The sequence below is a fragment of the Branchiostoma lanceolatum genome, chromosome 10 (assembly GCF_035083965.1).
Source record: "Branchiostoma lanceolatum isolate klBraLanc5 chromosome 10, klBraLanc5.hap2, whole genome shotgun sequence".
Taxonomy (NCBI): domain Eukaryota; kingdom Metazoa; phylum Chordata; class Leptocardii; order Amphioxiformes; family Branchiostomatidae; genus Branchiostoma; species Branchiostoma lanceolatum.
The window spans coordinates 14,562,340-14,575,756 of NC_089731.1; the positions used below are offsets into that span (position 1 = coordinate 14,562,340).

The 13,417-nt window shown below is 40.3% G+C and overlaps 3 protein-coding genes across 3 annotated transcripts in view; 2 read left to right on the forward strand and 1 right to left on the reverse strand.

Annotated features, from left to right (window-relative positions):
- The window catches only part of LOC136443380 (peroxisome biogenesis factor 2-like), a 37,210-nt gene extending 23,793 nt beyond the window's left edge, over positions 1–13,417 (forward strand). The window contains exon 8 of the mRNA XM_066440601.1: positions 13,250–13,417. Coding sequence (XP_066296698.1) covers positions 13,250–13,354 — 105 coding nt within the window. The 3' untranslated portion in view covers positions 13,355–13,417. The remainder of the gene's footprint in view (positions 1–13,249) is intronic.
- LOC136443203 (uncharacterized) lies at positions 1,432–4,589 on the forward strand. The gene is made up of 2 exons (XM_066440341.1): positions 1,432–1,797; positions 2,577–4,589. The coding sequence occupies exons 1-2, from the start codon at positions 1,525–1,527 to the stop codon at positions 3,330–3,332; spliced, it is 1,029 nt and encodes a 342-aa protein (XP_066296438.1). The 5' UTR covers positions 1,432–1,524; the 3' UTR covers positions 3,333–4,589.
- On the reverse strand, positions 3,387–11,554 carry LOC136443202 (uncharacterized). Its single transcript, XM_066440340.1, has 10 exons — positions 11,402–11,554; positions 10,519–10,629; positions 9,972–10,257; positions 8,331–8,462; positions 8,039–8,125; positions 7,133–7,850; positions 6,790–6,933; positions 5,924–6,614; positions 5,459–5,689; positions 3,387–5,108 (listed from the first exon to the last, which is right to left on the reverse strand). The coding sequence occupies exons 4-10, from the start codon at positions 8,424–8,426 to the stop codon at positions 4,802–4,804; spliced, it is 2,274 nt and encodes a 757-aa protein (XP_066296437.1). The 5' UTR covers positions 8,427–8,462; positions 9,972–10,257; positions 10,519–10,629; positions 11,402–11,554; the 3' UTR covers positions 3,387–4,801.

Below are 13,417 nucleotides of genomic sequence, written 5' to 3' on the forward strand. Positions count from 1 at the left end.
TGAAGCACCCTACCGATTGCGCCACACGATGCCACATCATGCTTCTTTATTTGCAATAATGAAAAATTATGTGTCTATTTTAATAGCCAGTTTATGTGGTTATCCTCAAAAGATACTCTATTTGAAAAACTTTTGGACCTGAGTGAAATTTTCTCTTTTCAAAGCTTTTGATTTCTGTCATATGTACAAGTTTGATATTGATACAGCTCCTCTTTTATTTTGAAAAATTGTACTAACTGAACTTCTTTCCAATTCCTAATAAAATGGAATGGTCTGTGGTGTTGTTCATTTTGATTCTATATCATAAGATTGAAACCACATTATCAGCAAAAGTGTCTGATAAACCTCTATGAACCCCCACATCTAAAGATTATCTTTTCTGCGATCAGAGATGTCTGCAATAATACCTTTCAGTTTTTATAACATGCAAGCTTGAATTGATACCAAACATGGTTTAAATTAATCACAGGTGAACAGAGTTCAAAAGGAGATATATTGTGTCTTGTGAGCCATGAGGTTGTAGAGCAATAGACACTTATCACTTCCAGAATATCCCTAAGTAGTGTGGAATTCACCTGAGTATGATTTGCCTCTTAAGTCTCTTAAGTAGCCACTGGCAAAGGCACAGAACTGATAAGGTCCAGAAATGGCAGCCTGGTTGTGGCACCAATACAGTAAAAACACAGAGCACTGGATCACCCCCACAAACCCAATGTGACGGTCAGCTGAAGAATTAAGAACGGGTAAAGGAGCAGTTTAAACTGGAGAAGAACTCGTACATTACTGAAGAGTCTACTCTACTCTAGTAAATAAACTGGACATCGGTAAAACTTCTAAGAGTCAACAAAATAGTCTGTTTGTAAATTTTGTGATCTTTATCTTTCCAGTATTCAATAGATCAGTTTTATTTCACATTTATGCTTTTTAGTATTTTAGAGAAAGCTTCTAATACTAAAACTCTAACAATAATAGGTGCTCTTCTTAGTAAATTACTAGGATTAAATATTATCATTTACAAATGTTAAGTCTGCAGAATTATTTTAATTCAATTGGTAAGTCTCTTACATCTGATACCGTAATATTTGTAGTCTTGTTTTTTCTTTGTTGAAGAAAAGTTATTTTCCAGAAAGAAAACTATTCTGTGTGTAAGAATAAGAAAAAGTCAGTGAGGACGTTAATTTTTTCCTAGATTATTTTTCTCTGACCAAGTTTTTTTTTTCACACTTTAATATGTGACTAGAAACCTCTAGATACATTTTCTTGTTGTTATAATTCTTTTGTGGTACAGAATTTATATCTATATATCAGGCGACACCAATTTAATTTGTTGGTTAACAGATTTTTATTTCTAATTTTAGCACACAAAAAAATCATGAAAACAGAAGGCTTGGGTGAAAACTTGCACCTGACCCTGTTCACTCCCTGAAACTAGAGGAGGTCGCAGGCGTATCCCACAATGCATTGCGGTTTCCGGTCACTAGAACATATATACGTTGGGCCGGAAGTCTGATTTCATTTCGAATCATGGCAGCATTGGAGATAGACAGAAGTGTAGTAGATCCGGCCTTTTCATCCTGCAATATTGTGAGTCTGTACTGTATTGAGAGGCCATTATTCCTAACATGGGACAGCCTGGAGATTGTTTCGGTGAACCTACGGTTCTGTCACATTTCTATGGCCACCTCAATGAGACAGCGACACTGGGCTCTGATTGCAGACAGACAAGAATGGGGTGCAGGTCATCGAAACTTTCCCGCACCAAAGCTGATCCGTGTGACTAGTAGCTGTACCGTTAGGGTGAGTCTCTTTGAACTATCCTTTGAGTGACTAGCATTATCTGCTGAGCATTCTCTAAAAATCACGCTATCTGTATATTTCGCCGCCGGATCGGGCCGAAATCGGGCGAAGGGGGAGGGGGGCAAGGCTTGTTATGTACGGAGCCGTAGGGGACTTGAAGACGAGCTAGTAAAGAAAGACAAGCCGTCAGAAATCATGACGTTTTAACAAACCAACGTAGAATCTAAAGCATGGATTGAATTGTAGAATTTTGATTGTGCACATATGTACGTTTCACGTCTGTTTCAAGTCGCTAATGGAATGAAATAACTTCGAACTCTCTGATGTAGGCATGACAATGTGGGTCAAGATGGCTACCGGGGAAAACGACGCCACCTCCTATTGAAAATTTTTTGCCTGTTGTCAATAATAATCATATTTTTATCGACTATGCTGTTGATACTTTTGATTGACAAAACGTTGATGTTTTCTTGATTCAAGTTAAGTCCTGTACCGAAACACATATTTTACGTCCATATGTATCTGTTGGCTATAACTTTGCTTGGAAGAAATCGGGGAGGGGTGGCAAATCGTGCTATAATATTATTGTTGTCTAACAAGTTGTTCAGAAGCAATGTCTTGTGTACACCATATTCCTAATATTTATCATGACCAATATTTTAAATCATTCAAGTTTGAACCTGCGATAGCAAACCGCTGTAGTAATCACCCGGTGTTATCATCAGTAGAATTTAAGTGACCATTGTCATTTCTAAATCCAATGTTTTCTCACAATACAGTGGTACGACGAAGATGGAGATCCCTCTGAGTCACCCTGCATATGGGAATGGGAGGGCATCACCAACATTCCACCGAATATTCCCACTGGTGACCTCACCGCTATGAATATGCCAGAGCTGAAACAAGGGAACTGTTCCCACTGCTGTCCTGTCGCCCCCACCACACAGTTATCAGTTGCCCCAAGACAACCCGCTAACTCATCGGTCGACCCACAACAACCCTCACCCTCATCAGTCGACCCACAGCAACCCTCAACCTCGTCAGTCGACCCACAGCAACCCTCAACCTCGTCAGTCGACCCACAGCAACCCACAGCAGGCAGCCACAGGGATGACAGTGATGAAGAGGTGAGATGTGAGGCCCAGATCATCAAGTTGAAAGGGTCGACTTTTGAGGAACGTTACCAGGTTCCACTGAAAGCCGTCAGGAAAGAAATGCTTGAACGGGGGACAACTGTGGCCGTCAGACTTGAATTTGAAAGAGACAATCCGCAAGATATAAATGCAATCAAAATTGAGGCACAGGTGGAAAATGTATGGAAAATCATTGGGTACATTCCAGTTGGAAAAATACCAAAAGTTAAAAGTGCCATACGGAAGCGAGAAATAGTGTCGGCTAAGTTGATATCTGTTCCTAAGTGGGAATTCCATCCGTATAAATCTGGTTATGGGGTATCAATAGTAATTGTAAAGAAAGGGAAATGGCTACCGGATGATCACCACAATAAGTGGAATAGTGACCTGTCATACATTTAAGTTAAATATTAATGTTTATCTATCATGAGAACAAAAAATTCCCTGGCAAGTATGTAAGTCTGTATATATGTATTATATATATTGTGCACTATAACATATGGAGTTTGTCTTGTGAGTATTTACATGTATCTTGTACATTGAAACAACATTGGGAATACTCATTGTCAAAGCCATGTCACAACTAAATAATGTCTGCATATATACATTAAGTACATTGTAAAAGCATAAGGAAACTTTTGTGTCATGGTCAAATGGCAACCTACTCAAGTCTACTTTTTTGTATGTACATTGTTGAGTAACATCAGTATTCAAGACACAGTCTCCACAGTATATATACTTTGTCTTGTGAGTATTTACATGTATCTTGTACATTGAAACAACATTGGGAATACTCATTGTCAAAGCCATGTCACAACTAAATAATGTCTTGCATATATACATTAAGTACATTGTAAAAGCATAAGGAAACTTTTGTGTCATGGTCAAATGGCAACCTACTCAAGTCTACTTTTTTGTATGTACATTGTTGAGTAACATCAGTATTCAAGACACAGTCTCCACAGTATATATACTTTGTCTTGTGAGTATTTACATGTATCTTGTACATTGAAACAACATTGGGAATACTCAGTGTCAAAGCCATGTCACAACTAAATAATGTCTTGCATATATACATTAAGTACATTGTAAAAGCATAAGGAAACTTTTGTGTCATGGTCAAATGGCAACCTACTCAAGTCTACTTTTTTGTATGTACATTGTTGAGTAACATCAGTATTCAAGACACAGTCTCCACAGTATATATACTTTGTCTTGTGAATATATACATGTATCTTGTACATTGAAACAGCATCAGAAATACTCAGTATTCAAGTCACGTTACAACTAAATCATGTGTCACATATACATTTAGTACTAGTATTATGTCAAAGTCATGTAACGTCTAAATCATGTCTTGCATATACATTGTACCAACAAGGGAATACTCTGGCAAAGTCATGTTACAACTTGAATCGTTGAATAACATAAGTAGTACTTCAGGCACTGTCTGTATATATACATTGAACACTGTGACCAGTGGAGTTTGTCTTGGAAATATATATCTTGTACTACATTTTAACAACAGGCATAGTCAGGGTCATGGTCAGTGTCATATTTGTATATACATTGTTGGCTGACTGAGTGACTGAGGCCATATTATAATATACATTTTGTACATATAAACATTGTTGAATAAAAGAGTTACCTGGTAGCAAATGGACTATGTCTTTTATATACATTGACAACATATGAAAAATGTTTCATAATCAAGTGCTCCGTAATGTCTATTGTCTGTTTATGCATATCATAAAAATACAACAATATGGTCAAGCATATCACATAGCTATGGTAGGGTATCACAAAAATACAGCAATGCCAGAAATGGCTGTTGCAGGGTGTTGTATAAAAAAAATACATAATGGTGATAACTAGCTATTCATGTTCAGAACATTTCTGACATGGGCTTGCATTTGATCAGGGACAGGGGGTAAACCAACATCAAATCTATGGAAACTAGCACGCAAAGACAACTTGTTCTTAGCTGGTAGGAATGCACGTCCTGCTGCCAAAATGGAACTGTCCTCCCTGGAACGGATGTGCAGCTGGTGGAGTCTCGGAACATGATCATCCCCTTCTGGTCTCTCATCGAAGGATGGGCGCTCGTCTTCGGTGTACCTTTCATTCAAAGACCAGTAATAGTAGGGGCGATCTGTGTCCATCCTTTCACAGAACTGTCTGCAAAATTGAAATGTAGAAAAGTGCATGTCAGTCAACTTTAAAATCAATGAAATAGATATGTGTACATCTATAAACTTCACATGACACCATCACCACCATGGATGCACGCAACTGAGCCCTGGGGTGCATTTAAACTATATAATGGGCATGTAGACTTCTCCCAAAAAAAGTGTTTGTCTGCGAAGCCACCACAGTGAACAATGTTAATTATATTCTATCTGCACACTTACAAATAAATGACATCACATTCAAACATTATACCTATGTCAGTAATACATTCTATATTGTTTGAGGTTTTTGAAACCGAGTACAACAGAAGTGTGCAATTGAGCACTGCATGTACTTACTTGACAAGCTTTCTCCAGTAATACTTGAACTCTTTCAGGGTAACGAGCTGTCCCCTGCTTTTGTGGTGAAGAATGCTGAAAAAGCATTCTACATCATCTGTGGTCCCAGCTCTAGGATGTTCATGAAAGCCAATCTCTTCATTCTGGAGGCGCCTCCTTTCCTGGCTGTCGATGTTACTGGTGATTCCAATGATGGTCTCCCTGCTGAACCCACACAGTCTCTCCACACGTCTGGAACAGGGGCAAAAATTATAATACCTTTGGCATGCAACAGACATGTATAGGCTTAGCCACAAAATTTCTAACGATGGAGATGTATGGAGATGAAAAAAGATATATGCTAATAAACAATCAAAAAATCTGTGACAATCTAAAAATCAGATAACAAGGATCAAGGTCACAATACGGTAATGTCTACAGTCTACATGCTACAGATTAATGGTGGGGAAACTGATGCAAAGCTACCTGTTGATGTCAATCTTGGACAGGTCTGGGTGGTCTTCATGCCATGGCATCCATCTGTCCAGAATGTATTTGCGCATTGCAAGATTGGCCCGTTTCCTTTCCTCCTGAGAAAGACCACGACCATCGGAGGCCTCATGCCAGTCTGCGATTACCTGAACGTACTCAGCTTCTGCCTCGTAGCCCTTGCTTCGGAAAAACCGAGCTACCCTGTGCGACAGAAGCTTTTCTGGATCGGCAACTGACTGTTTCCTGTCACCAACGACGGCTGCATGTGTCAGGCCAGTGTCTTTGTCCCACATGGCCTCTTCGAACCTTCTGACATTTATGTCATCGTGTCCGCCATCTCGTGTGTGCTTCGCGACTCTTTTCAGTATGTGGTTGTGGTCCTCCCTCTCATGGTGTTCCCTGTTGGTGATGGGATCAACTTCCGGTATGTACAGGTACTTGGTAAAATCTACTCCCTCATGTGTCAACTCTGCTACTTTAGCACGGAACCGGAATGTTGCGATGATGGAACGTAGCATATCCAGTTCTGTCTCCGGGATGTGAAGCCGCCATGTGTGGTAAGTGTAGCCATCTGGCACCAGATCCTTTCGAATGTGGTGAAGGGCATCTTCGAATGCCAGATCATCTTCTTCCTGGAGAAGATGCATTTTCCTGCGCACTTCATCTGGGACGCATGTGTTGTCATCTATGTTGAGAAAAAAGGCACATAAAAGTGGTGAACATCAAGCTCGCTCAAAAATTTCCGGAAAGAGTTGCAATTATACAAACATATGATTGTGACAACCCCTGTTTGGTAAACATCTGTATGATTATCTTTCAAAATAGAGCACCAAGAAATAAAATCAGAGTGTCAAACTTACCATCAATCTGCAGCATCTTTTTCAGATTGGCCTTGCTCATCTTGGCCACACTTTCCCTGGCGTCATGGATTAGCTGCCAAAGATGGAGAGATCGTGTGTCACCCCGTGTCCGTAATGTGCTGAATTCACCATCGGTGACAGTTCCTGAATGGCAGAAGACATAACATTGAGGTTAAAAATGGTCTATCTGGGGTCTAAGTGCAAGGTTCATAATAAACGGAACATATGAGAAAGTCCAAATCAAGCAGTCCACATTAAGACACTTTTTTCTTTGCTCACTTAAAAGTTTTTTTGTGCATCACATTTACAGTCAATTTTACAAATAATAAAATTGAGAGCTCACCAACTGCTATGAGTCCATAGAATGCCATCCTTTCCTTCAGTTCTTTTGTGAGGTCACGTACAAACTGGTCCCGGAGGCTGAAGTAGGGGATGAACTGGATCGGTATTGCATAGGGTTTTGTCTTCCTTTCTTCATCGGACAACATTACCACCAGTACATGAGTGGCTGCTGGCTGACGTTTCTTCTTAAAGAGATTACTTGTGTATGCTTGTAGGGCTGCCTTGTTGCTTTTATGTTTTGAAACCACCTCCCTGATGTTTGGGCTGGAGGGGTCCAGACAAGCCACCATGTCATTGTAAGTACTTTCAAATTGCTGTGACTGCTCTAAAAGACTGCTTGTCTCCACAACATCCCAATTAAGTTCCTTGAGTTTTTCTTGTGGGGTAGTTGGGATCTTCATCTTTTTGGTATAGAGGTTAACTGCATTTGTGAGGGAATGATGGAGGAAGTTGCTGTCATTCTGAAAGGTGTCTACTAGGGTTGTGAGATTGTTTTCCAGAATGGCCCTGTCCTTGTTGGCATCTAGCTTATCAATCTGTTCCATGCGTAGATCAAAGTCCTTTCTAAGATCGGCTAGTTGGCCATCTTTCAGGTCCACGTCCCCATTCCACTCTCTTTTCTTCGACTGTTGAAGCGCAGGTTTGATGTCGGTCCCATCAATTTTTATCCAATATCTTCCTTTTGGATTTGCATGTTTAAGTTCTTTGAGGGCGGACTCCTGAAATTGATGAAAAAATGATGAGCCATCGGAATATCCCCTTTGGTACATGTTATTTAATTTTAACAATTTCATGACAATTAATATCACTGAAGTGGGGAAGGTTGGATTACTTAAAGCACACTACAAGGTTAAAGAGACAACAAGATCAAAAGTGGCAGTAAAATGCTATTATTTTGATCACATACCTGCAGATCTGTTGTGACTGTTGCATCTGAAGTTGCAATGTCATTGTTGATTGCCTTGTTGCTTAGGCCAGCCACATTCACTCTAGCCTGAAAAATCAAGAATTTGTCATATGTCACTATATTTAAAACGTATTGCATACTGTTTGCTTTTCATGTAAAAGATAGCAGACAAAACATATGAATAAAGACGATGGCCTGAAAAGAAGGGATTGCATAATAAAAAAAAAATTATTACAAACAATCATTCCAAGTCTAGAATTGAAATGAAGACAATGATTGAAATTGCTTATACCTTCATGGGATTCTTAAAGTCTTCCTGTTTGCAGCCACTCCAACTGGGCCCGCGGAACAGCCTGTTAAACCGTCCGCCAAGCTCCAGCTCCATCATTGTCTGCCACCTCCGGTAATCATCAGTGAGTGTTATCTGCCAAACAGAATTATACAATCACCCAAAGACAATCATAATCCACTGTGTGCAATGGGACATGTGTGGAGTGTCACCTGCAGTGGTTGAGTCAGATCTTAAGTCCAACAGGCTCAGTTACATGGAAAGACAGACATCCCTCATGTCCAACGGGACATGCATGCTGTCCCAACGGGGGCAGCTTAACATGTAAACCATGCAGTCAGTGCCAACTGTGCCTGTGGGCTTGTAAAATATTTCTGTTAGTCAATCCTCATGTCCAACTGGACATGGATGCAGCTGGGGTGCTGCTTAAGGGGTAAGACAGACATCCCTCATGTCCAACGGGACATGGATGCAGTCCAACTGGGTCTGCGTAAGTGAGGATGCATATAATACCAGCTATAAATACCTGCTGTACATTTGTACAAGTGAAGAACTCGACCTGGTATTGAACCAGGCCAAAGGGCATCCGGTTCATGGGCATTAAGGGCTCATCAGTGCCAGGTCTGTTTTGCCCAACACACTGTGAAAACTTATAGATTAAATTTGGTTTGCCAATTGTCTGCAGCCTGAGCATGGCATCGGTGGAAAGAGAGGCGAAGTCAGTAGGGTAGGTCGAGATGGATTTAGATAAGGCTAGTGTGTGAAAGAGGTGATCAGTGAGCTCATTAGCAAATGCAGGTGACCATGAGTTGAAGAGCTGTGAGAGAAATGACTTCTGGTTATCCAGTGAAAGAGACTGTACTGTATGCAGTGCATTAGCTATCTGTGCTTCAGGAGTCAGAGTAGCCTGTGGAACTGGTTGAGTTAATGGTGGCAGTGCTTCAGGAGTCAGAGTAGCCTGTGGAAGTGGTTGAGTTGATGATGGCAGCGTGTTATCAACAGTACTGGTGGTTGTGTTGTTAGAGGGACACAACCTGTCAACACTGTTCTGTAGGTCAGGGGTGGAAGGAATGACGGGTATGGGAGATGGCATGTTACTTGGAGCATTAGTTCGGGGAGGGCTTGTTACATATGTGCTAGATAGGTAAGAGTCAAGAGTGATACCGAATGCCTTCTCGGCTGCAGATCTCCCCCCCTTTTCTTTTGGGAATTCGACACAGAGTTTATTTGTAACCCTGGCACGCATTGAGGAAGCTGAAAAAAGAGGAACATTGCAAAAAATGCCATGGATGAGTTTCGAGGAGCCTGAAAATTGTCATGTTGTTATAAACACAGTACCTAAATAATTGAATTCATATTAAACATGAACAGAATAAGAAAGCATGCAATATTAAAAAAGTTTTTCATACCTTTTGTGTTTAAAAGCTGCTAAAATCAAATAATATATACATAAGACACACTGATAACTTCTCAATGCAATGTTTGAAATTGAGAAATTTTGTCTCCTAAAGAGAAAGTTGGCCAACATTATGGAAATACATACAATATACAACATTGTACTTGTTGACCAATGTATGTGCAGACATACAGTATGTATAAAAAAATGTCGGGATAAAAGTTATATTACCACTCATGAAAACTGACCTGATCTGGTGTGACTGGTCCCGGCTTCTGTTGCTACATACTTAGCCGCTTCTCCCCAAAAAGCCTCACTCTTCACCTGTGGCCAATCGTTATTGGAGAGGGCAGGATCCCATGCCTCAGTCGGCATGGATACAAACTCCACCAGCGCTCTGGTCTCCTCCTGTGACCACGCCCCACATCTTCTCTTTATTGCCTTTGCCTTTGGAGAATGCAAACGGCTGCCTCCACTCCTGCATGCCCTTGGCGAAAGGACCTCTATTGATCTTTGCACAAGGCGACGGGCAGCCTATTCAACACAAAATATGTCCAGCATATCAAAACAGGGAGCGCTACCATCATCTTCTGAGACAGAATGGTGCCTAGTTCTATCAACTCAGAGTACAATAATAAATAAGTTTAAACATTCAAACATTTCTGCATGAGTCGTTCCAAAACCCCCACCCACACACACAAAATTCCAGAACATAAGCAAAAAGAAAGAAATAGAGCTATGAACTGATATTTTTCATATTGTGATGTTGGTTACTTAAAGTAGAAAAAAACTCACTATTTGAGAGGGACTCTTTCCTGGTGACCCAAAAGGCAATGTCTTCCTTGCTGCAGCAGGACTGGTGAGACTTGGCGGATTGTGTTTCCTGCGTTTTGGAGTGCTATCCATCTGTACAGACGATTCAAGGAAAAAAAGGTTAAAAAGTGAATTACAACATGGGTATATCTGCTATGTTAGCCAACACATCGAATGTTTCTGGTTCAGACTCATGCCACCTTTCTATACAAACACGTGTCTCTATTGATCTCTAAATACATTTGTGACTAAGTACAATTGTCACGGATACAGTGGGGATCAAATTTGCGCACACATGGCGTTTGTATAGCTGTGCCCAGCTGTGGACGACTTAGCAGGACTTGCTGTTTTTCCACCCGCCCTGATGGAAAACAACAAGTCATCATACGACCGGACCGAGTCACAGTCCAACAAAGTCCTTACCAGGATCTTTCCTCAAAGTCAGAAACTAAGCAAAATGATTATTCTTGAACATACGACAGAGACGCGTCCACGCCGAACTCCCCGACCGCCATATGGCACGGAGTTACGGAGTGACCGTATCTGTTTACAATAGGCGCCCATAACAATTCCCAATTTTCTCGGCAAAATATTGGTCTCTTAAATTAATTTTGGCATACATCACAAGATAATATATCATAGTACACATTGGACGTACTGCTAACTTAAAGGCCCCATTTTTTGGTGACTGAGACGAGGATTTTGACAGGGTACACTAACAAAAGTGCAGAGATCTTGATGTTTACGTAATGATTTCCCGAACAGCAAATACACCAACTAGAGCGCGTCAAATGACTGTTGTCCCCAAAGGTACACACAAATAGAATACTGATTATATCTAAGAAGATATGGCAAAGAGACTTACCTCTAAAACTGCATACACACGGGGCACAAGCCAATGAATCGCATAAAATTAGGCAGTGTTCACGCTTGGCGCCAAAATGGCTTCCACCGGGGACCGGAAGTGCTGGTCAAAGGTCAACCGGGAACTCTGGGATAAGCCGGCGACCTCCTCTACCCTGAAACTGTGTGCACCAAAGTAAAAACATTCCTCTGAGATTCTGTTTCATGTTGTTTTTCCAATCTAGCATTTTTTTTTGAAATTCGTTTTTATTCCGTTAACCAAGAAAATAAATTGGTGTGGCCTCAGCTATACAGAATTCTTTTCAGACCTTTCTTTTATTTATGGGTTTTACTACATGTGTTTCAAGTCTTGTTATGACCCCTTATGTAAAACTGTCCAGTATGAGCACATTAAGGAATCCATCAAGTGGATGAAAGCCAAGGATTGTCATGGGAAACGTCTTGCAGTGTCTTCCATGGTTCATTTCTTTAAAATCAAGGTTGTTGGCAACTCTTCAAATCTGACTGTTAAGAAGTCCCATCCAACATTCTTTGCCCATCAAAGTTGCTCTGCTCTGGGCCAGGGAATCACGCAATGCACCAGAGTCTTTATTTATACAGTACCATTGTGGGTTTATAGGAAATAGATAGAAGGTGTTGAATTGATAACTAGCCAACTTTATTTTAGTATATTCACCCTGTACCATCAAGCTGTCATAGGCAGTTATTTCATTTAGTGGATGCATAGATTTATGCAATGCTCCAGAGTCTTTATTTATACAGTACCGTTGTGGGTTTATAGGAAATGGATAGAAGGTGTTGAATTGATAAGTATCTAAGCCAACTTTATTCACCCTGTACTATGAAGCTGTCATAGGCAGTTTGATACAGTACAAGTCATGCATAGCTTCCATCTGAAACTCTTTTAGTAGTCTTTAAAGAAATGTTACTCAGTGCCATCTTGTTAGAGCTTTGATAAAGCTCCAAAAACCACAACTGGTATTCTTCAAACCAAGAGGTTCGTTGACCGAGGATTTTACTCAGCAGACTGAAATTCAGTTGTACCTGTTGTCTTGTTCCTAAACATTTTTTTTGATTTTTCTAAACATACCCTTACATCGATCTGTCCAAAATGTTTATACGGTATGAAATATAGCATGATTTGAATACTGTAACCCCTCTTGAACTGATCCTTAGTAATTATAAGTTGAGCGTGCTATTTTCCACACATTCCCACCTCAGGGTTTGTTTACAGTAGGTATTTTAAGTCTATCTGTTCTCCATTATCACCACAGGGGGGCTTCTCAGCTGTTTGCTTTAGTTTTATCTACAGCAGGATCGTACCATTTAGAATGTAGGGAGGTCTGTTGATACTGTAAGTGCATTTAAGTTCGCATGGTTTTAATTTTGTGGTAGGAAGAAAATGAAGTTCGGGGTGGTTTTAAGTTCCTGTTTGAGACAATAGTAGACAAGGGGGTAGGAGGACAAATAATGTTTGCGGTGGTTTTAAGTTCGCTGCAAAGAGCTTACCGTGAAAACCGTGAACATAAAACCATCGCAAACATTTCTGCATTTACAGTTGTAATCTTGCTTTCAGAAATGACAAGGTCCAGGGAAAATATCATGTGTGTTTGGCACAAAATGGATTAGTCATCTTATGAACGAAATCAAGGAAAAGTTATATGATAGAATTGTTTATGATAAGTTGAAAAATGCAACAAGTATGTTAATATCTTAACAAAATTTTAGAGAAAAATAGGCCTTAAACAGAATTATCATCATAAAAACTTGCATTTTGTTGAATTTTTGTTTACCCAGGTTGAAAACTTTGTCATCTGATCAAACATGCACTTCTCTTATCCTGTTGTAGGCCAATCAGCTGGCAGATCCAGGCTTCAGCTGTCCATCCTGCTCCCAGCCAGCCAATCAGATCAGGCCAGTCAACAGTGTTCCGGTCACCATCATGTCGTCATGACAACAGCTTGGAAAAGATTATATTTCTACCTGATACAATGTATTTTGTTGGAGAAGAAAAGTA

What these genes read in the sequence shown, in the direction of transcription:
- LOC136443203 (XM_066440341.1), top strand. Translation starts at nt 1,525, where the DNA reads ATGGCAGCATTGGAGATAGACAGAAGTGTAGTAGATCCGGCCTTTTCA. An exon ending in CTAGTAGCTGTACCGTTAGG is followed by an intron (nt 1,798 to 2,576) that starts GTGAGTCTCTTT and finishes CTCACAATACAG; the next exon opens with TGGTACGACGAAGATGGAGA.
- LOC136443202 (XM_066440340.1), bottom strand. Translation starts at nt 8,426, where the DNA reads ATGATGGAGCTGGAGCTTGGCGGACGGTTTAACAGGCTGTTCCGCGGG. An exon ending in ACTTTAAGAATCCCATGAAG is followed by an intron (nt 8,126 to 8,330) that starts GTATAAGCAATT and finishes TTGATTTTTCAG; the next exon opens with GCTAGAGTGAATGTGGCTGG. An exon ending in CAGTCACAACAGATCTGCAG is followed by an intron (nt 7,851 to 8,038) that starts GTATGTGATCAA and finishes CATCAATTTCAG; the next exon opens with GAGTCCGCCCTCAAAGAACT.